Source organism: Tamandua tetradactyla, chromosome 1 (assembly GCF_023851605.1).
Source record: "Tamandua tetradactyla isolate mTamTet1 chromosome 1, mTamTet1.pri, whole genome shotgun sequence".
NCBI classification, from domain to species: Eukaryota; Metazoa; Chordata; class Mammalia; order Pilosa; family Myrmecophagidae; genus Tamandua; species Tamandua tetradactyla.
This window is the reverse complement of record NC_135327.1, coordinates 218,683,511-218,707,195: the sequence shown is the minus strand read 5'-3', so window position 1 is coordinate 218,707,195 and position 23,685 is coordinate 218,683,511. Positions and strand designations below refer to the sequence as shown.

The 23,685-nt window shown below is 36.7% G+C and overlaps 1 protein-coding gene across 23 annotated transcripts in view; it reads left to right on the top strand.

Annotated features, from left to right (window-relative positions):
• Nucleotides 1-23,685, top strand: part of CCDC7 (coiled-coil domain containing 7) — a 394,574-nt gene that overhangs the window by 96,829 nt on the left and 274,060 nt on the right. For all 23 annotated transcript variants that reach the window (XR_013172290.1, XR_013172291.1, XR_013172292.1 and 20 more), the window contains 3 exons: nucleotides 7,672-7,747; nucleotides 18,220-18,250; nucleotides 18,669-18,758. Coding sequence is in view for 2 of the 23 variants with exons in the window: in XM_077152126.1 (XP_077008241.1) it covers nucleotides 7,672-7,747; nucleotides 18,220-18,250; nucleotides 18,669-18,758 (197 nt within the window). In the remaining 21 variants the exon portion in view is untranslated. The remainder of the gene's footprint in view (nucleotides 1-7,671; nucleotides 7,748-18,219; nucleotides 18,251-18,668; nucleotides 18,759-23,685) is intronic.

The window sequence follows — 23,685 nt, the reverse complement described above, 5'->3', positions numbered from 1 at the left end:
CTAAGGGGAGTGTCTTCTACAATGAGTGACACTTAATCTAATCACTGGAAGTCTTTTAAGGAGGACTCGGAAGAGACAATCACTCTTCCAGCTTCAGCCAGCCAGTCTGTCCTGAGAGTTCATTGAGCACCTTTATTGGAGCTGCCAGCTTGTGGCCTGCCACACAGATCTTGGGCTCTTACATTCCCTCAGTTGCCTAGCCAGCCTCTCCTGAGAGTTCATTAAGGACCTTCATTGGAGCTGCCAGTTTGCAGTCTTCCCTGCAGACCTTGGACTCTATATCCCCATGGTTACTTGAGACACTTTTATAAATTGTATATCTATGGATATCTCCTGCTGATTCTGTTTCTCTAGAGAACCCTAGATATTGTAACTTTGTACTGGGACTGGCTCCTAAGAAACAGAATCTTAAGAATGGGTTTTTAATTGGTTTTCTAATCTGATTAGACTCAAAGTCACTAAAGACTCTATTCCCAACATCAGAATGTCATTGTCAATCCATGGGGTGAGCTAGCAAAATTGGTAGTCAAAATATCACTACTGTATTCTTCTAATACTTCACTTGTATGAAGGCAGGCTCTGGACGATAATGTTTTTGACACCTTTATGGAGTTTTGTGGATTTAGAAAGTATAGAGATGTTGGCTGGTTGTTGTTAGATGCACTGTATACATTAATGAGAGAAAGGGATGAGTTGAAGGCTTCAAATGAGAAGCTTATGCTCCGTTTGACAGATATAAATATTTCTATGAATACCCTGAATGAAAATCTTATTTCCTGTGCCCTGAAGGAAAATCTTATTTCCTGTAGCTGCAGACTTGAGATCTCTGAAAATCAGACTCAGAGTCTCATTGTAAGGGTAGCAACTTTACAACATAAACTGAAATTTCAATCTTGCATGGTGTCTGCTATTAGAGTAAGGGCATTGATTGGAAAGGAGTGAAACCCTGAAAAATGGGATGGCAGCATATGGATTGATAATGATGTCTGTGGAGAAGTAGAAACTCTAGATCGTGCTGAGTTTTTCTAGATAACCCTATAATAGTCTGCCCTGAGGACATAGCCACCCCACCTCCAGCCTGCCCTGAGGAGTTGGCCACCTATATGCAACCTGAAGGGATTAACCCCAAAGTGCTTAATTCTGTTCCACAAGATGAAACTGCAAACAAATGCCCTTAAGCAATTGGCTTGAAAAATACTTCTAATTCTTTTCATGCCCCCAACCACCTCTCATTTCTTCCAGACCTATAGCTAGGCTAAAGTCCCAACAGGCTCCAAAAGATGAGATACAAAGTGTCACCCTTAAGGAGGTATGCTATACTCCAAAAGAACTTCATGAGTTTTCTAATTAAATAGACAGAAATCAGGGGAATATGTGTGGCAATGGATTTTAAAGGTGTAGTATAATGGTTGGAGGAATATAAAGCTGGATCAGGTTGAATTTATTGATATGGGCCCAGTAAGCAGAAATTCTACATTCAGTGTTATAGCTCCAGGGGCTAGAAAGGCATTAATAGTTTGTTTGGATGGTTGGCTGAAACATGGATCAAAAGGTGGCTGACATTACCTGAGGTTGAAATGCCAGAACTTCCCTGATATAATGTAGATGAAGGAATCCAACAGCTTAGAGAGATTGGAATGTTAGACTGGATTTATCATGGAAAGCCTGCTCATACACCCCAGGAATGTCTGGACGACGCACCTTTTACCAGAACAGTGAGAAATAAATTTGTGAGACTAGCTCCATCATCTCTGAAGAGCTCTGTAGTTGCACTTCTCTGTAGATCAGGTATTATTGTAGGAACTGCTGTCACTGAACTGGAATCCTTAAACACAATGGACATGATCAGATACTTAGTTGGCAGAAGCCAGGTGGCAGCACTTAATCGACAAAGGCAAGGTGGATATGGCTATCATAATGGACAGTAGACTCAAAGCAGGAGTCAAAATAATCTGACTCACAGAGACTTGTGGTGTTGGCTAGTAGATCATGGGGTACCTAGAAGTACAATAGACAGGTAGTCTACTAAACTCTTGTCTGAGCTGTGCAAGCAAAAGAGTTATAGATCAAGTGAACAGAAATTTAATTTGAGGTACAAAAGCAAAGAGTCAAAGCCCCTTAGTCAGTTTCTACATTTGAGACAGTTTACAGGCTCAGAGCCCCTTGAATGAGGGGGAGGCCGGTTTCATTTGGGGGAGGACCCTGTTACATTGCCACAAATTTATACTATTAATCTTGCTCCAAGCCTTACCCAAGGAGACTGATGACCTTTTACTAGGGTAACTGTGCATTGGAGAAAAGGAAATGATCAGATATTTCAGGGCTTACTAGACACTGGTTCAGAAGTGACATTAATTCCAGGGGTCCCAAAACATCACTCTGTTCACTAGTCAGAGTGGGGCTTATGGAGGTCAGGTGATTGATGGAATTTTAGCTCAGATCTGTCTCACAGTGGATCCAGTGGTCCTCAGACCCATTCTGTATTTATATCCCGTGTTCCAGAATGCATAATTGGAATAGACATACTGAGTAAGTTGCAGAATCCCCACATTGGCTCTCTGAACTGTGGAGTGAGAGCTGTTATGGTAAGAAAGGCCAAGTGGAAGCCCTTAGAACTGCCCCTACCTAGCAAAATAGTAAATCAGAAGCAATACTGGATTCTTGGAGGGATTGCATAGATTAATGTCACTCTTAAGGACTTGCAGTATGCAGGGATAGTGATTCCCACTATCCCCATTCAACTTGCCTATTTGACCTGTGCAGAATACAGATGGATCTTTACAGGATGATGTGGATTATTGTAAACTCAATCAGTTGGTGACTCCAATTGTAGCTGCTGTTCTGGATATGATATTGCTTAAACAAATAAATACATCCTCTGATATCTGGTATGCAGCTATTGATCTTGCAAATGCTTTTATCTCAGTAGTTGTTAGTAAGGACCACCAGAACAGTTTGCTTTCAGCTGGCAGGGTCAGTAATATACTTTCACTGTCCTACCTCAGGTTTATACCAACTGTCCAACCCTATGTCACAATCTTGTCCACAGAGGTCTTGATCATTTCTCCCTCCCACAAGACATAACACTGGTCTATTACATTGATGATATCAATTTGATTGGACCTAGTGAGCAAGAAGTAGCAACTACTCTAGACTTATTGGTAAGGCATTTGTGTGTCAGGGGATGAGAGATAAATCCAACAAAAATACAGGGGATTTCTACCTCAATGAAATTTCTAGATGTCCAGTGGTATGGAGCATTTCAAAATATCCCTTCTAAGGTGATATCTAGCCCCTCCTACAACCAAAAAGAGGCACAATGCCTCTTTGGATTTCGGCAGCAACATATTCCTCATTTGGCTATGCTACTCCAGCCCATTTATTGAGTGACCAGAAAAGCAGCTAATTATAAGTGGGGACCTGAGCAAGAAGAGGCTCTGCATCAGGTCCAGGCTACTATACAAGCTGCTCTGCCACTTGGATCATATGATGTAGCAGATCCAATGATGCTGGAAGTGTCAGTGGCAAATAGAGATGTTGTTGGCTGGAGACTTTGGCAGGCCCCTATAGAGAATCACAATGTAGTCCCTTAGGGTTTTAAAGCAAAGCCTTACCATCTTTTGCAGATAACTACTCTCCTTTTGAGAAACAGCTTTTAGCCTGGTACTGGGCCTTAGTAGATACTGAATGCTTAACCATGGGCCACAAAGTTACCATGAGCTCTGAATTGCTTATCATGAGCTGGGTGTTGTCAGACCCACCAAGCCATGAAATTGAGCGTGGACAGCAGTACTCCATCATAAAATGGTAGTGGTATATATGAAATAGGGCCAGAGCAGGTCCTGAAGACACAAGTAAGTTATATAAGGAAGTGGCTCAAATGCCCATGGTCTACACTCCTGCCACATTACCTTCTCTTTCCCAGACCAGAGCTATGGCCTGTTGGGGAGTTCCTTACAGTGAATTGACTGAAAAGAGAAAATTCAGGCCTGGTTTACAGATGGTTCTGCACGATGATCAGGTACCACCTGAAAGTAGACAGCTGCAGCACTACAATCCCTTTCCAGGTAGTCCCTGATGGACAGTGGTGAGGGGAAATCCTCCTAGTAGGCAGAACTTCAAGCAGTACCTCTGGTTGTTCATTTTGCTTGAAAGGGGAACTGGCCGTAAGTATGTTTGTATACTGACTCATGTGCTGTTGGTAATGGTTTGGCTGGATGATCAGGGACCTGGAAAGAACATGATTGGAAAATTGATGACAATGAGATCTGGGGAAGAGGTATGTGGATAGACATTTCTGAGTGGTCTAAAAACATGAAGATATTTGTGTCCCATGTGAAAGCACACCAGAGGATGACTTTAGCAGAGTTTAGCAGAGTTTTAATAATCAAGTGGATAAGATGACCTGTTTGTGGATACCAGTCAGCCTCTTTCCCCAGTAACTCCTGTCATTGCCCAATGGGCTCATGAATAAAGGGGTCGTGGTGGTAGGGATGGAGGTTATGTATAGGCTCAGCAACATGGACTTCCACTCACCAAGGCTGACCTGGCTACAGCCAATGCAGAGTGCCCAATCTGTTAGCAGCACATACCCAGACTCAGCCCTCAATATGACACCATTCCCTGAGGTGATCAGCCATCTACGTGATGGCAGGTTGATTACATTGGACCACTTTCATCATGGAAAGGACAACAGTTTTTTCTAATTGGAATAGGCACATACTCTGGATATAGGTTTGCTTTCCCTGCATGCAGTGCTTCTGCCAAAACTACCATCCATGGACTCACAGAACGCCTTATCCATCGTCATGTTATTCCACACAGCATTGCTTCTGAGGAACCCATTTCACAGCAAGTGAAGTGCAGGAATGGGCGCATGCTCATGGAATTCACTGGTCTTACCATGCTCCTCATCATCCAGAGGCAGCTAGATTGATAGAACAGTAATAAAATGGCCTTTTGAAAACTCAATTACGGTGCCAACTATTCATAAAGGTAGAATAATCTCTGTTCAATCCCTGTTTAGCAATACCTTGCAGGGCTGGGATGATGTTCTCCAGGAGGCTGTGTATGCTCTGAATCAGCATCCACTGTATGGTGCTTTTTCTCCCACAGCCAGGATCCATTGGTCCAGGAACCAAGGGGTGGACGTGGGAATAGCACCACTTATTACCCTGAGTGATCCATTAGGAAAATTTTTGCTTCCTGTCCCTGCAAACTTGAGCTCTGCTGGTCTACAGGTTTTAGTTCCAGAAGGGGGAGTGCTTCCACCAGGAGAAACAATAATAGTTCCATTGAACTGGAATCTAAGACTGCTATGTGGTCACTTTGGGCTACTTATGCCCCTGGATCAACAAGCCAAGTAGAGGATTACTTTACTGGCTGGGGTGATTGACACTGACTATCAGGGAAACATAGGACTGCAACTACACAATGGAGGTAAAGAAGAGTTTTCCTGGAATATAGGAGATCCCCTAGGGTGTCTCTTAATCCTTCCATGCCCTGCGATTAAAATCAATGGAAAATTGCAACAGCCCAATCCAGACAGGACTACCAATGGCTCTGAAACTTCAGAAATGAAGGTTTAGTTCACCCCACCAGGCAAAAAATCACAACCAGCTGAAGTGCTTGCTGAGGGTAAAGCAAACATGGAATCAGTAGTGGAAGAAGGTAGTGATAAATATGAACTATGACCACCCAATGAGTGCAGAAACGAGGGCTGTAATGGTATGAATATTTCTTTCATGCTTTGTAATTAGTATCTATGTATTTATACATAAATCAGATATCTTTGTTTCCTCTTTATTTTATTCCCTTTATTATATGACATAAGCTGTTTGGTTCATGTTATAGTATCTTAAGTTGTAAGACATCAAGTTAAAGAGTGAATATTACCCAAGGACTTGCACCTCATTCTGGAGAGATTTATGGAACGGTGTATGTGGGACAGTTGAGTATTGTTAGGTGATGAAAAAATGTGTCTGTTATTGTTTTCTATTTAGAAATTAACTATGTTTTAAGGTTATGTGTTGTGCTGGTTTGAAAGGATGTATGTCTCCTAGAAAAGCCATGTTTTAATCAAAATCCCATTTCATAAAGGTAGAATAATCCCTGTTCAATACTGTATGTTTGGAACTGTAATCAGAGCATCTCCCTGGAGATGTGATTTAACCAAGAGTGGTTGTTAAGCTGGATTAGGTGATGACATGTCTCCACACATTTGGGTGGTTTTGATTACTTTCTGAAGTCCTATAAAAGAGGAAACATTTTGGAGAATGAGAGAGATTCAGAGAAAGCAGAGCAGAATGAAATAGCCACAAGAAGCAGAGTCCACTAGCCAGCAACCTTTGGAGATGAAGAAGGAAAACGCCTCCTGGGGAGCTTCATGAAACAGGAAGCCAGGAGAAGAAGCTAGCAGATGATACTGTGTTCACCATGTGCCCTTCCAGATGAGAGAGGAACCTTGACCGTGTTCACCATGTGCCTTTCCAGATAAGAGAGAAACTCTGAATGTGTTTGCCACATGCCCTTCCACTTGAAAGAGAAACTGTGAACTTCATCGGCCTTCTTGAACCAAGGTTTATTTCCCCGAATGCCTTAGATTGGACATTTCTATAAATTTGTTTTAATTGGGACGTTTTCTCGGCCTTTTAGAACTGTAAACTAGCAACTTGTTAAATTCCCCCTTTTGAAAGCCATTCCATTTCTGGTATATTGCATTCCTGCAATGTATACAGGTATCTGGTTTACTAATTATACTTGATTTACTTTGTCCTCTTGATATATGTTGCAGAATTTCTTCTTTATTACCTTCACTTATGGTTTTTACCTTTCATCTTTTCTGTCTCATAAAATTACATCCATTATTTAAGGCTTAGTTTATTTTTATCCTCCTTTCTCTTCTCACCTCCTAAAGTTTTATTGTATTTTTTTCAGTACCACTCTTTTGACATGTTTTGAAAAATGTAATTAAAGGAACTGTGGTATGTCTCCATGTTACTTAACATTTTCTTTGTACATGTATATCTTGTTTATGTAGCTAAACTGCAAACTTAGTACAGGGATTGTCTTTTGTCATGCTGTTTTTATGCTACAAGGTTGAAGAGTCTTGTATTATTATCCTAACAGTTTATTGGTTATCATGGATCCTCATTATGTTGGTTCTTTTTAAGTAGCTTCTTAGGTTCACTTTGGGTTATCTGATTATGTTGGAAAACCTAACAGGGTTGCTGGATTTTTCTCATAGACCTTATTGATTTAGTAGCAGCAACCAAAGCTGTTCTCCCTTAGCATCCTTATTTACCATGTCGGAAGGAGATCACACACACCAGACTCCAGTCCAATTTTGTCACTTATTGGATGCATAGTTTTGATGAAGTTCTACATTTGTCTGAGCCTCAGTTTCTTCATTTAAAAATGGTGACAGCATCTCACTTTTTTAGGGTTATTTTGAGAATTAAGAGAAGGTAAAGTGGCGCAATGACTTGCACATCATAAGACATTTAATAAAATGGTAGCATTTTCCACCATAAGTATAAGAATTCGTGTGACCCTGCTATCTCCTTTTTATATCTGTCTAGTTTTCACACATATAGCATTGAGTTAAACCAACATAGACAGTAACTTCAGCCATCTGTAATACCTTTAAAATTGTTCATTTTTTTCCAATAGAAACTGCCTGTTCGGTGACTAATCAGTTGAAAGCCATGTTGAAAATATTTGAAAAACAGTCAAATATGCTAGAGAGGTAAGTTTTTAAAAAAACGCCTTTTCCTAGTTATATGTATCTGGTTTCTTTCACTGAGTGTAATATTTTTTATTGTTATCTTTATTAATTAGAGAAATTGTGAGTTTACAGAAAGGTCGTGTAAAACATACAAGTTTCCTATATATTTCTATAATCCACACTTTGCATTAGTGTGGTACCATTGTTCTAATTGATGAAAAAATATCAAGATATTTACAGTCCTTAGTTTACATTAGGTGTATTTTTACCATATGCCACCTTATTATTAACACCTTGTAATAGTGTCATACATTTGTTATAATTCATGAAAGAGCATTCTTATATTTGTACTATTACCACAGTTCATCATCCACAATAAAGTTCCCTCTGTAATGCAGTCCCATGTTCTATCTTCTAACTTTCTTTCTATCAATATACACATGCTAAACTTCCTCTTTCATTCACATTCACAAACACAATTCAGTGCTGTTAATTACACTCACAATAATTTGCTACCATCACTACTATCCATTTTCAAACATTTATGATCAATTTAAATATAAATTCTGCACATATTTAGTATCAGCTCCCCATTCTCTATCCCCATTCTATCCCCTGTTAATGTATAATTCTAGGTTCTAACTCTGTGGGTTTGCCTATTATAATTAGTTCATATCAGTGAGATCATACAATGTTTGTCCTTTTGTGTCTGGTTTATTTCACTCAACACAATGTTCTCAGGGTTTATCCATGTTGTTGCATGCATTAGGACTTCATTCCTTCTTACAGCTGAGTAACATTCCATCATATATATATATATACACCAGATTTTATGGTTGATGGACACTTATGTTGCTTCCATCTTTTGGCAATTGTGAGTAATGCTACTATGAACAGTAGTGTGAAAATGTCTGTTCAAGTCCCTGCTTTCAGTCCTTCTGGGTATATAGTTAGTAGTAGGATTGCTGAATCATATGACCTTTCTATCCTTAGCTTCCTGAAGAAGTGCCTACCTGTCTTCCACAATGGCTGCACCATTTTACATTCCCAGCTGCAGTCAATGAGTGTTTCTGTTTCCACATCATCTCCAACACTTGTAGTTTTTGTTTTTTTCAATAGCGACCATTCTAGTAGGTGTGAGATGATAGCTCATTGTGGTTTTGATTGACATTTCCATAAAGGCTAATGATGTTGAGCATCTTTTCATGTGCTTTTTATCCATTTGTATTTCCTCTTTGGAAAAATGTCTATTCAATCTTTTGCCCATTTTAAAAATAGGTTGTAGGATTTCTTTGTATATTCTTGATATTAAACCCTTATTGGATATATGGATTCCAAATATTTTCTCCCATTGTGTAAGTTGCCTTTTCATTTTATTGACAAAGTCCTTTGAAGCACAAAAGTTTTTAATTTGAGGAGGTTTCCTTTATCTGTTTTTCCTTCATTGCGTGTATGTTGGGTGTAAAGTATAAGGAACCATTGTCTATCAAAAATCTTGAAGATGCTTCTCTTTATTTTCTTCCAGAGTTTTATGATCCTGGTTCTTATATTTAGGTCTTTGATCCATTTTAAGTTAATTTTGGCATAAGGTGTGAGATAGGGATTCTCTTTCATTCTCTTGCACATGGATATCCAGTTCTTTTAGCACTGTTTGTTAAAGAGACAATTCTCTCTCTTATGTGAGAGATAGGCCACATCTGAGCAACAAAAGAGGTTCTCTGGGGGTGACTCTTAGACAAAATTTTAAGTAGGCTTAGTCTATCCCTTGCAGGAATAAGTTTCACAGGGGTGAACTCCAAGATCAAGGGCTCAGCCTATTGAATTAATCACCCCCACTGCTTGTGAGAATATCAGAAATTCTCCAAATGGGCAAGTTGAGTATTTCTTCCTTTCTCCCCAGTCCCCCAAGGGGACTTTGCAAATACTTCTTTATTCACTGCCCAAATTACTCTGGGATATATTGGGGCATCACACTAACCTTGACAAACCATCAAGATATCACACCCTAGTCAAGATTCCATTTACTTAAGATGTTCAGCTAAACTGACCACACAAATTAAATTACAAAGTCAGGTAGTGTGAGACCTCACACTTCATTTTTCTTTCTCAAGATGTTTTTAGCTATTAGGGACATCCTGCCCTTCCAAATAAATTTGGTTATTGGTTTTTCTATTTCTGCAAAGTAAGTTTTGGGGATTTTAATTGGTATTGAATTGAATCTATAAATCAATTTAGGTAGAATTGACATCTTAACTATATTTAGTCTTCCAACCCATAAACATGGTATGCTCTCCCATTTATTTAAGTCTTCTGTGATTTCTTTTTGTAATTTCTTATAGTTTTCTTTGTATAGGTCTTTTGTACCCTTAGTTAAATTTATTCCTAAATATTTTATTCTTTTGGTTGCGATTGTAAATGGTAAATTGCCCATTTCCTCTACATTGTCTACTTTATTGGCATAAAGTTGTTCATAGTATCCTCTCATTACCTCCTTTATTTCTGTGGGGTCAGTGGTTATGTCTCCTCTTCCATTTCTGATTTTATTTATTTGCATCCCCTCACTTTCTCTTTTTGTCAACTTGTTAAGGGTCCATCGATTTTATTGATTTTCTCTATTGTTTTCATGCTCTCAATTTCATTTATTTCTGCTCTAATCTTCATTATTTCTTTCTTTTTGCTTGCTTTAGGGTTAGTCTTGCTGTTCTTTCTCCAGTTCTTCCAAGTGAACAGTTAATTCCTCGATTTTTGCTCTTTCTTTATTATTGATGTAGGCATTTAAGGCACTAAATTTCCCTCTTCACACTGCCTTTGCTGCATCCCATAAATTTTGATATGTTGTGTTTTCATTTTCATTTGCCTTGAGGTATTTACTTATTTCTTTTGTAATTTCTTCCTTAATCCACTGGTTACTTAAAACTGTATCGTTGAACCTCCATATATTTGTGACTTTCCTGGCCCTCTGCATGTTATTGATTTCCAACTTCATTCCTTTATGATCCAAGAAAGTGTTTTGTATGCTTTCAATCTTTTTTAAATTTATTGAGACTTGCTTTGTGACCCAGCATATGGTCTAACCTTGAGAATGATCCATGAGCACTTGAGAAAAAGAAGTGTCCTGCTGTGATGGGGTTTAATGTTCTATACATGTCTGTTAAGTCTAGTTCATTTATTGTATTATTCAAATTCTCTGTTTCTTTGTTGATCATTTGTCTAGGTGTTCTAGCTGCTGATAAGAGCAGAGAATTGAAGTCTCCAACTATTATGGTAGATGTGTCTATTTTTCTTTTCAGTGTTTGCCTCATATATTTTGGAGGACTCTAGACTCAGTGCATAAATATTTATGATTGCTATGTCTTGATGAATTATTCCTTTTATTAATACATAGTGTGCTGCTTTGTCTCTTTTAATTGTTTTACATTTTGAATATTAGTTGAATATTAGTATAGCTAGTCCTGCTATTTTTGGATTTTTGTTTGCATGAAATATCTTTTCCCAACCTTTCACTTTCAACTTGGGCCTAAAATGAGCCTCCTTAGACAGCATATAGATGTGTCCTGTTTTTTAATCCATTCTCCTAGTGTATGTCTTTTTTATTATTATTATTTTTTTTATTATTTAACGGAAAAAAGAAATTAACCCAACATTTAGAAATCATACCATTCTACATTAGTGTATGTCTTTTGATTGGTGAATTTAATCTATTAACATTTAGTGTTATTACTGTAAGGACAGTACTTTCTTTCACCATTTTGCCTTTTGGATTTTATATGTCATATCTAATTTTTTTTTTTTTTTACCTTTACTAATAGTCTTCATTTCCGCATTCTTCTCCACACCCCTCTCTCCTGTCTTTTCCTATCTGCTTCTACTGCTCCTTTTAGTATTTCTTGTGGAGCCAGTCCTTTGGTCACAAATTCTCTCAATGTTTTTTGCTGAAAATGTTTTAATATCCCTCTCATGTTTGAAGTACAATTTTGCTTTATATATAATTCCTGGTTGGCAGTTTTTCTATTTCAGAATCTTTAATATGTCATACCTCTGTCTTTTTGCCTCCATGGTTTCTGTTGAGAAATTGACATTCAGCCTTATCCCCTTGTATGTGGTGAATTGCTTTTCTTTTGCTGCTTTCAGGATTTGCTCTTTACCTTTGGCATTTGACATTCTGATTCATATGTGTCTCAGAGTAGGTCTATTAGAATTTAATCTTCTTGGAGTGGTTGCACTTCTTGGACATGTATATTTATGGCTTTTATAAGAGTTGAGAATTTTTCAGTCATTATTTCCTCAGTTATTCTTTCTACCCATTTTCCCTTCTCTTCTCCTTCTGGATACCCATGACACATATGTTTTTGCACTTCATGCTGTCTTCCAAATTCCTGAGACCCTGCTCAGTTTGTCCATTCTTTATCTGTTCTACTGTCTGTAAGATTTTCATTTTCATTTTCATGCCTTATTGTTTGCTGATTCTTCTACCTGTTCAAATCTGCTGTTGTATGCTTCCAATGTGTGTTTAATCTCATCTACTATGACTTTCATTTCTGTAATGTTTCTTTTTATACTTACAAATTTTTCTTTATGCTCATTCAGTGTCTTCTTAATATCCTTTATCTCTTTAGCCATATTATCCTTTATCTCCTTGAATTGATTTATGAGATTTGCTTGAAGATCTTTGATTTGTTGTTTCAAGTTGTGTGTCTCCTCTGAATTTTTAATTTGTTCATTTGGGCCATAACTTCGCATTTCATAATATGGCTTGTAACTTTTTTGCTGAGTTCCGGGCATCTGATTGTCTTAATGAGTTTACTCTCAAGGTCAGTTTCTCTCTTTTTCCTGTGGTTTTATTGTGTTTGGCTTTGTGTTAATGCTCTTCTTTGACACCTGTTCAACTTACTTTAGACCATTAGAATAGCTTGTATTTACCTAACTAGATTTATTCATCTCTTCTTCTTCTGCTTCTTGCCCTGGATTGGTGGTGGTGGTGTATTTTTTTTTTCACATGAGCAGGTACTGGGAGATGAATCCAGGTCTCCAGCATGGCAGGTGAGAACCCCGCCACTGAGCCACCATTGCCTGCCCAGGGTGGAATATTTTTCAGATTGCATTATTTGTGCAATTGTTTTATCCCTAGGAGAAAGATTCTTTTCCTCTGTTCCTTCTCTGGGGATCTTGGTCTGTCCTGTTTTTTTTTTGTCTCTATAGTTTTTGTTTTTTTTTTAATGCTCCTTTCCTTGCCTCTGGCTGCTTTTGCCTGAAGGGCAAATTTTGGGAGGAGTGTTACCCCAGAAAGGACTTTCCCACCTAAGTATTTCCAGCCAAAACAAGGCCAGGGACCCATGAAGTGGGCACAGACCATCTCCAAAGAAAGAAAGTTAAGGTAACAGGAAATGTCTTACTTCTCCAAACTGCTTTTCCATAACTGTGAGGAACACATCAAGTTCTATAAATGTTCTCTTTAAAGTGCTTTTCATTAGGCCTGAGATAAGGGCAGGAATACTAACCCTTCCTTCATGGGCTATGAACCCTTCCTTCACCAACAGCTCTCTGAAAAAAACAAAACCCTCTTTCTAAATATTTTTTCCTGACCCTTCCATATCCTTCATATGGGTAAAAGGTTTTAGCATTTTTTTTGTGTGTGTCTGCCTACTTGTTTTTTTTTTAAGTATTTTTAGGTCACCTGTCTCACAATTTACTTTGATATTTGATACTATGACAGTTATGTCTTTTAACATTGTGTTAATATGAATACAGGGTGTGGCAGAAGTCTTGGTGCAGTTTTAAGCTTTGAAAACTTCCAAATTATAATGCTACAAATACTTAAAAGCATCATTTCAAAATGGAATTATGTATATTTCTTTTATACTTATTTATTTTTAAAATTTTGAATAATACAGTTTTAAAATTTTTTGTTTCAGTCAAAATTTGCCATATTCAATTAGAGGGACTGAAACAAAAAGTAATTTATTGATAAAGATTCACAATAATAAATGTGTTAAAGACAAAGAAATAAATTTACAAACGTTGTTTTTCAAGTTTTGTAGCATTTATACTTCGAAGTTATTGAAGCTTAAAATTGCACTTAGACTGTTGGAACATCCTGTATTTAAAAAAAAATTTCTTGAGCTTCTACTGTGGGCTGAATGCTGGGGATAAAAACTTAACTCAATTTAGTCTGAGCAAAAGATTTTATCATAAGGATTCTGATCCTTTCATTGAACCCAAGCACAGCAATATGGCTTGATCTCAGACACAGGTGGAAATTAGGACCTGAACACCATCAAGATACTGTCAATGGATAAATAATAAACTAAGCTGCAAGGCCACAAAGGTGTTTATTTGGACTCTTAGAATTGCAATTCAGGGAACACAGATTTAGGTAGCAATCTAAGTTGTGTCCCATCTTGGCACTTCCAAGCAAGTGTTTTTAAGGAAAAACAAGATTAGATAAGTTGTGGTTGGTGGTTATTTGGGGTGCTTAAAATTCCTTTAGATTAGATAATGTACTGAGTTCTTTATTTTATGGTTTATTTATGGTATCTGGTGGTCCTTGGAGTTTTGAGGAACATTTTTGCTTGAGGCTTTGTATACTTTGGCAGTTTGTGATATCTAACTGAGACCTCTGTAAGAGTAATCTCCAGAATGACCCCCTAATGCTACAGCTATTCCTTAGCTGTAGTAACTCTGTTTTGTTTTATTTCTTTTTACAATTATTTTTGTTTTTCCCTGTACATGAATTTTATTTTCTCCTGTTGTAGACCTCTTCTTTCCCCTTCCTTCCTTCTCGCTGCTCCTTATTCTTTCTCCCGTCTACCTTCATTCCTCCCTCCCATCTTTCTATTTCTCTCTCTCTCTTTTTCTTTTATTGGGAAGCCATCACTGCTGACAGTTCCTAAGGTCTGATCTTTCAGCTTTAGTCACCCAGAGGGATAGTACTTTATTTTCCAATTCTAAAAACCCTTGGTGAGAAAGCCATTAGTGCACATAGGAACACGTGCCCGCTTTTGGACTAATCAACTCTAGTCAAAAGCTTAAAGTCTTGTGAGCTCTCTCAGGAATTATATTGATTCAGTGGGTGGAGTTGGGGGAAAGAAGCAGTTCCCAGGAAAAAGGAATCAGATCTACTGTTTGGGTGGTGATAGATGCTTAGTATCGAGTCAAGTAGTGAGATGAATGCTATATTAACATGGTATAGCTTAGAGAAAATAGGGCTGTTTTACTTATATGCATGAATCACACAGTAACAAGTAAAGAAATGCACATCTTTGGGGTTGCTAATAGACATATTTTCCAGAATCTAGTCAATGCACTGTCTAGCTATTGATCTCTGGGTAGGGGGAAATGGATAAGTAAGCAAAGGCTCAGAGGACACTGAAAAATTCCATTATGGGAAAAATTGAGATACCAATTATAGATTGGATTATTGGGTAGCTTGTTAAAGCAAGCCAATATCCCCTCTTTGGTGAAGAGTGCTGTAAAGAGGGATTCAGTCTTGGGAATGAAGTTATTAACATTGGTGAGAACGTTGTCTATTACTGGAATCATTGCTGTGAGCCTGACAAGAAAGCAGTCCTTTTGAGACATCCACCATTATGTTTTTCTATGGAGGAATAGGAATCAGAAGTGAGGATAATAAGCTGTCTTGGCTTGCAAACCATCTTTAGGAACATGTATTGCAGGTAGTTACATCGTGTCAAATGTTGGGTTATCATAAATATAACATGGCAAATTCAAAGCCTTCAATGAACTGCAGTGACCAGCTAAGGCACTGACAAGGCAAAGGCATCCATTTAGCCATTATAGGACAGATTCTTACTTCACACCATTCAACAAACTAAATTTAATGTTGATTACAGATAAATGTAAGAAAATAAAACCTTAAGTGTAGAGAATACATTTGACTCAGTGAAGATTAAAACATCTTTTTAAAAAGTGAAGCAAAACAAAACAGGGAAACAAAACAAAAAAAAGTGAAGCAAAGTTAAAAGATAAGCAATGGACTGGGAGAAAATATGCAGATACAATAGAAAGAAAAAGAGAAGTAATTACAATAAATAATTCCATTAAGAAAGACAATCCCAAAGAAAATAGGCAATGTAAATAAACAGATTATTCTTAGAAGAGAGAAAATATGACCAATAGACATTTAATAGATCTCAGTCTGACTTGTGATAAGGGAAATTCAAAGCAAAACAACATTTCTTCTTGCCTATCTGTTGAAAAAAATTACAAGCTTGCTAATGTCAAGTCTTGACAAACATGTAGGTATTGAGTACTCTTAAAATGCTGTTATGATAGAAATTGCTCACTTTCAAGGTCAATTCAGCAGTTTATTTAACAACAACAACAAAAAAACATTTTTAATTATTCAGAGAAAGAAATATATGTATGCTAATGGAAGCATATAAAAGGAAATTTATTCCATCATTGTGATGATGACAAAATACTGGAAACAATCTTAATATTTGTTAGCAGGAGTATAAAAAACATCTACAGCAAAATAATTATTATAAGGGTATGCTAAGAATTATTGTATACCAACAAATTATATAATTTAGATGAGGTGGGCAAATTCTTATGAAGACACAAGCACAAACTAAATTGATTTGGGGAGAAACAGAAAATCTGACTAGATGTATAACAGGTGAAAATATTTAATTGATAATTTAAAAAACTTCTCACCAAGAAATTCCCAGATCGTATAGCTTCCCTGGTGAATTCTATGAAATATTTAAAAAAGAATTAATAACAATCCTTCATAAACTCTTCCAAAAAATGAAGAGGTAGTAACACTTCCCAACTCATTTCTATGAGACCAATATTGCCCTGATACCAAAGCCAGACAAAGATATCACAAGAAACTACAGACCAATATTTGTTATGAATATAAATGAAAATTCCTCAGAAAAAGACTAGCAAATCAAATCCAGAATCATATAAAAAGGGTTTATGTGATCCCATGAGCAAATGAGATTTATCCTAGGAATGAAGATTTGTTTAACATCCAAATATCAATTAATGTAAGACATCATATTGATTGAATAAAGTACAAAAATCACATGATCATCCTAACAGACACGAAAAATCATTTCATAAAATCCAACACTTTTCACGAGAAAAATACTCATAAAACTAGGAATAGAAGGGAACTTCCTCAATCTGATAAAAGACCATCTATTAGAACCCATAGCTAACATCATACTTAATAGTGAAAGACTATTTACTCGCTAAGATCAGGAAAAAAATAAGAATGCCCATTCTCACCACTTCTAGTGCAACATTGTACTGAATAGACACCCCATGTTCATGGGTTTTTAGACTTAATAATGTTAATATGGCCATACTCCCTAGATTGATCTACGTAATTAATGTAATCCCTATAAAAATCACAGCTACCTTTTAGCAGGAATCGACAAGTTGATCCTAAAATACTTATGGAAGTGCAAAAGCATTACCAAAGCGATCTAAAAAAAGGACAAAGTTGGAAGATTCACACATAACTGATTTTAAAACTTAGTATAAAGCTAAAGTAATCGAGACAGTGTAGTACAGTCATAAAGATAGACATAGATCAACGGAGTAGAATTGTGATTCCAAATTAAACCATTACATTTATGGTCAATTGATTTTCAACAGGGAGGTCAAGACAATTCAATGGGGAAAGAATAGTCTTTTAATAAGAGCAAAAAAATGGTGTTGAATCTCTTCCTCATGCCTTACACTATAATTAGCTCAAAATGATCAAAGACCTAAGAGCTAAAACTATAAACACTTGGAAGAAACACAGGAGTAAATCTTTGTGATCTTATTTAGGCAAAGATTTTTTAGATATGATGCTAAAAGCAAAAGTAATGAAAGAAAAATACATAAATTGAACTATGTCAAAATTAAAAACTTTTGTGCTACAAATACTATCATCAAGAAAGTGAAAACTAAATTCAGAGAATGTGAGAAAATATTCATAAATCATATATCTGATAAGAGACTTGTATCCTGCATATATATATATAAGTCTCTGAGACAGAGACTTTCAGGCTTGCACAATGTGAAATATTTAGTATCTCACCCTTTACAGAAAAAGTTTGTCAATCTTGCTGTGGAATAGTCACATTAAAAGGAGTGGGGTAGATCTATGCTTACTGACATAAATAGATCTCAGAAATAGTGTTAAGTCAAAAAAGTAAGTTGAGAACAATATACACACTTCTGTCATTTGTGAAAAAGAAAGCAAAACACAAAGCCAGCCCACTAACAAAAATGAGAGAATTTAACAGATATTTGTAGTATTATGTAAATGCATGGAAAAAGTTCTGGTAAGACAATCAGCAATATAATATTTTGGGAGGAGAGCAATGGATTTTTAGAGTGGTAGTCAAAATGTTCTCTATCCTTCCCTGTATTATTTTTGCTTTTTAATAAGAAAATGTGTATTTGTTACATAAATAATAATGTAAATGTAAAATTTCAATGTATTATAGAAATTTTTGCTTGTTTTTCAGAGCTATGAAGGATCATGATTTGTTAGAAGCTGTAAGTACAGTACTCTCAATTTGAAATTCTGCTTTGCCCTTGATGCTCTTAAAATTGTCAGGTGTATAATCTTAAGTAAAGATACAGTGCTTTCTCAGTTAATTCAAGATGTTTATATGCATATGGCATCTGGAAAGCTTTGTCTTTTCTTTTGATTTTGGTATCTCTTATCGCTTCTGAAATATTAAGCTACAATATTCCATTCTTTGACCATAGTATTCTAACCTTCCATTCATTGTCACTTCTTGTTCCTTTACCTCATTCAGACCCAATTACAGCTTCATATACAGAATATGAATGATTCATTATTTCACGAGTTAATGAAGACTTTGGTATTTAATAATTAAGTATTCACATAACCCCTCTATATCGAGGTTTGCTTTTCAACTTATTACTAAGATGATAAATTTATTTTTAGAAATATAATAAGAAGGAAAGTGATTTGCAGTTGTTATTAGAGGAGAAATCAATGCTGGAAAATGAACTACAAAATTTGAAGAATGCAGAGGTTGGTAAAAATTTAATATCTGAAAAGTACCTAAAAAGTTTATTATGTTGAAATAGAGAATCAGATTTATTTTGCAATGTTTTATATGTTTTCGATTATTAAAATTTTTTCTCTAGCAACTGTTTTAAAAAGTAAAATAATGGTATATTTTAGAATTACTATGTTAGCTATTGAAAACAAAAGCATGCTATGAAAAAGAGATATAAAATTTAAACATTCTGAAGGATATTTGTAGGCCAAATATTCAACTTTATTAAATTATCGGTAAGTTAGGGTTTTCAAATATATTTTAAATACACTTTATTTTATTCTCTGCAATTATGTAATGTGTGTGTCCCTTTCTTTACACCAAGTAGAGTGAATAGAAATGGCAAGGATAAAGGAAAATTTGTTGTCCTCTGTTTTATTCTTTCTCTTTTGCCACAAAGTCAAAAGACCTTTTAGCTTCTTATAGGACTTGAATATGTTGCAGTAGTTTCTGTTTTTTCTTTCTTGTATTGCTTCTTTTATTTTCTTTTTGTAAGCAGGAGAAACTGACCTTGGCTATTTAAAGCAAGAAATTTATTGTACAGGTATTGGGTAACTCACCATGTTTGGTGAGGGATAAAACCAGGGCAACTCTGGGAACCAAAAATGCTCATGGAGAGACACTATTCTGCCATTTCAGGGCATTGTTAGAGAAGGAGTTTATGGCTATTTTCCCCCCATCCCATCAATACTGGCTATGTAAACTCAGCTCCAACAAGTTCCCTTCCATAATAGTCAAATTGTTAGGAGATTGGATTTTATTAGTCTAGCTTAGGTTAAGTGCCACAGGACAATTTGAGATGAGGGAGGTACAGAACACTTCTAAAATAAGCTTCCCTCCCTTCCTTCCTACCTTCCCTCCTTCCTTCCCTCCCCCTGCTCTCTCTCCTTCCCTCGCTCCTTCCCTCCTTCCTTCTTTCCTTCCTTTCTCTATCTTATCAAAGAAACAACTTTTGGTTTTATTGATTCTCTCTATTCTTTTGTGGTTCTCCACTTCATTTATTTCCACTCTAATCTTTGTTATTTCTTTCCTTCTGTTTGCTTTGGGTTAGTTTGCTGTTCTTTCTCTAGTTTTTCCAGGTGTTCAATTAGGTCTTTGATTTGAGCTCTTTCTTCCTTTTAATTTTAATTTTAATTTTTTTTCTTTCTTCCTTTTTAATTTAGGCATTTAGGGCTATAAATTCCTTATCAGTACTGCCTTCACTGAATCTCATAGGTTTTGATATATTGTATTCTTATTTTCATTTATCTTGAGATATTTACTGATTTTTCTTGTAATTTCTTCTTTGACCTACTGATTATTTAAGAGTGTATTCTTTAACCTCCATATATTTGTGAATTTTACAATTTTCTAGCTGATATTTATTTCTGTTTCATTCCACTGTGCTCATAGAAAGTATTTTGTATAATTTCAAACTTTTAAAATTTATTAGGACCTGTCTTGTGCCTCTCCTGGAGAGTCTTCCATGAGCACTTAAGACTATATATCCTGCTGTTTGGGGATGCAGTGTTCTCTGTATAGGTCTAGTTAATTTATCAGAGTTTTTAGGTTTTCTTTTTCCTTACTGATTCTCTTTTTAGACATTCAGTCTGTTCAAAAGTGGTGTATTGAAGTCTCCCACTATTATTGTAAAGACATCTATTACTCTCTTCAGTTTTGCCAGTGTTTGCCTCAGATAATTTGGGACACCTTGATTAGATGGATAAATGTTTTTGATTGCTATTTCTTCTTGGTGAATTGCCCCTTTTGTTAATATACAGTGTCTATCTTTGCCTCATAACATTTTTGTATTTAAAGTCTGTTTTGTCTGATATTAGTATAGCTACTTTTAAGGTTTTTTTTTGATTATAGTTTGCACAGAATACCTTTTTCCATATTTTCACTTTCAACCTATTTGTATCTTTGGACCTAAAATGAGTCTCTTGTAAAGAGCATATAGATGTTATATCCATAACATGGATATTAACATTCAATTATTACTGTAAAAGCGTCCTTACTTCGATCATTTTATCCCTTAGGTTTTATTTGTCAGATCTGTTTTTTATCCATTCTGCCAATATGTGTCCTTTGTTTGGGAAGTTTAATCCATTAACATTCAATGTTATTACTGTAAAAGCAGTCCTTATTTTGATCATTTTATCCTTTAGCTTTTATTTGTCAGAGCTATTTTCTCTCTCTCTTTTTATCCTTTTAGTTAGCCTTACTGATAATTTTCATTTCTATACTCTCTTCCAGGTCTTTCTCTCTTGACTTTTTTTTACAGCCAGCAGAATGCCCTTTAGTATTTCTTGCAGTGTAGATCTTTTGTTAATAAACTCTCTCAGCATCTGTTTATTCTGTGAATATTTTAAACTCTCTCTCATTTATGAAGAATAGCTCTGCTGGATAAAGGATTCTTGGCTGGCAATTTTTCTCTTTCAGTATCTTAAATGTATTTTACCACTGCCATCTCATCTCCTTGGTGTCTGATGAAAAGTCAGCACTTAACCTTATGTGGCTTCCCTTGAATGTGGTGAATCCCTTTTCTCTAACTGATTTCAGGGTTCTTTCTTTCTCTTTGGCATTTGACAGTCTGATTAGTATGTGTCTTAGATAGGTCTAATTACATTTATTCTATTTGGAGTACGTTGTGCTCTTTGATTTGCATATTTATGTATTTTATAAGTGTTGGGAAATTTTCAGCCATTATTTCCTCAAATACTCTTCATGGTTATTTTTCCTTCTGTTCTGCTTCTGGGACACCTATGATGCATATATTTGCATGCATGATGTTCTTAGTCATTTCCCTAACACCCCACTGAAAATTTTCCATTTTTTCTCCAGTTGTTCTTTTGTGTGTTCATATTCAGTTGCTCTGTCTTCTAGAGTTTTCTTTTGCCTCTTCAAATTTGCTGTTGTGTATCTCTAATATACTTTAAATTTCATATACAGTACCTTTTTATTTTTGTTTATATATTTTTTCTTTTGTTTATATACAGTGTCTTTCATTTCTATAAGATCTACTGTTTTTCTATGTGTTCTTTCAAATTCTTTATGCTCTCCTAGTGTCTTCTTGATAGCCTTTATCTCTTTAGCCATTTCATTGAAATTTTTTTAGGAGATTTGCTTGAACATCTTTGATTAGGCATTCCAAATTCTGTATCTCCTCTGACTTTTTAATCTGATTGTTTGGCTTCATCATATTTTCTTGTTCGCAGTGTGCCTTGTAATTTTTTGCTGATATCTGGACATCTGATTATCTTGATAAGATTATTTTGAAAGTTGGTTTCCCTCTCTTGTCTCCTATTTCATTGTTGATTGGTTTCATGTTAAAGGTCTTCTTTGCACTTGGTTCATGAATATTTCCCAGCCCAAACAGGGACAGGATCACATGCAGGTGGTGCAGATCTATTCCAAAGGTCCCTAGAGAGAGGGTCAGGAATGCCCCTTCCCAAGAGTGCACTTTCCCAGCCTTCCCAGAGGATGCTACTCTTTGGCAACCTCTTCCCCACAGGTCTACAAAGGTAAATTACTTACTAGCCCTCTGACACCTCTATTTCTGAGGCAGTGGGAATAATGGACTTGCAGTGCTAGAGGTGCTTGTCCAGAAAGGTCCAAGGCTGTGGTACTCTGTGGTCCGATTTCATTAGCCAACAGTTGGTTCAGTATTGTGCAGTGTGTCCCTCTTTATTCCAAGGTTTGAGGGCTTATCCAATTCTCCCAGACCACAGCAGCCAGCTAGGCATGGTCTGGGCCAAACAAACCAATTGGCCTCAGGATTGGGGGATGGGTGCTGGGAGCCACAGTGAAGCCTAGTCACTCACAAAACTTTCTCTGTTTGTGGAAATAGTGGTGCTATGCATGCCCTAGGCTCCTTTGTGGACAGGTTTAGGCGGCAGGACCTAGAGGGTCACTGTTGTCAGCCAGCAGTTGGATTGGTACTGTGCCATGTTCCCCTTCTTTTCATAGTGGTGGCCTTCCAGTCTCTTCCATACCACAGCAACCCCCCTGGCAAGAACCAGGTGTGCCTAAAGCTGCTGGCCTCAGGGATGGGAGATGGGTGCTGGGAGCCACAGTGGAGCTCAGTCACTAGCCAGAATGTCTCTGTTTGTGGAAATAGTGGAGCTGTGAGCACTCTGGGCTCCTGCATGGAAAAGTTCAAGGCTGAGGGAACCAGAGGACCACCCTCACTGGCCAACATTTGGATCAGGACTGTGCCACATCACCTCTTATCCCAAGGAGCAGCTAGCTGTGGGAGAACCAGACCAACCTGAAGCTGCCAGCCTTGGGAGTGGAGGATGGGTGCCAGATACCACAATGGAGATTTGTCAGTCATCACAGTCTCTCTGTTTGTGGAAATAATGGAGCTGTGGGCACCCCAGGTGCCCAGGCTCAAGGCTGAGGGCCTTGTGCACTGGCCAATAGTTGGATGAGGAGTATGCCATATCTCACCAGGTGGGTAAGAACCACGCTGACCTACAACTGCTCTGGTCTCCCAAACCCCAAAATCACTGTTTTGGATAGTTTTTGCCTGTTCCTATGGGGTTTTTGGTGGAAGAGTGAGTTCTGTGTTTCCTTATTTCACCATCTTCCAATTTTCCTAAAATTTTGATAATGATTTTTCATAAATGTTCATGAAAAAATTGGTCTTTTGTTTTCTTTTCTTGTATTGCTTTTTTTTCTGGCTGTGATATCAGAGTAATGTTGCCCTCCTTAGACTGTGTACAATATTATTGTTATGTGGAGAGTACTATAAATGTCAACTAAATTGGTTGATAGTGTTTTTCAAGTCATCTATAACCTACTGTTTATCTGTCTACCTGTTTTATCAAATATAGAAAGGAGGTATTGAAATCTTTGTCTAAAATTCTAGATATATGCAGTCCTATCAGTGTTTGTATCCTGTGTTCTGAAGTGCAT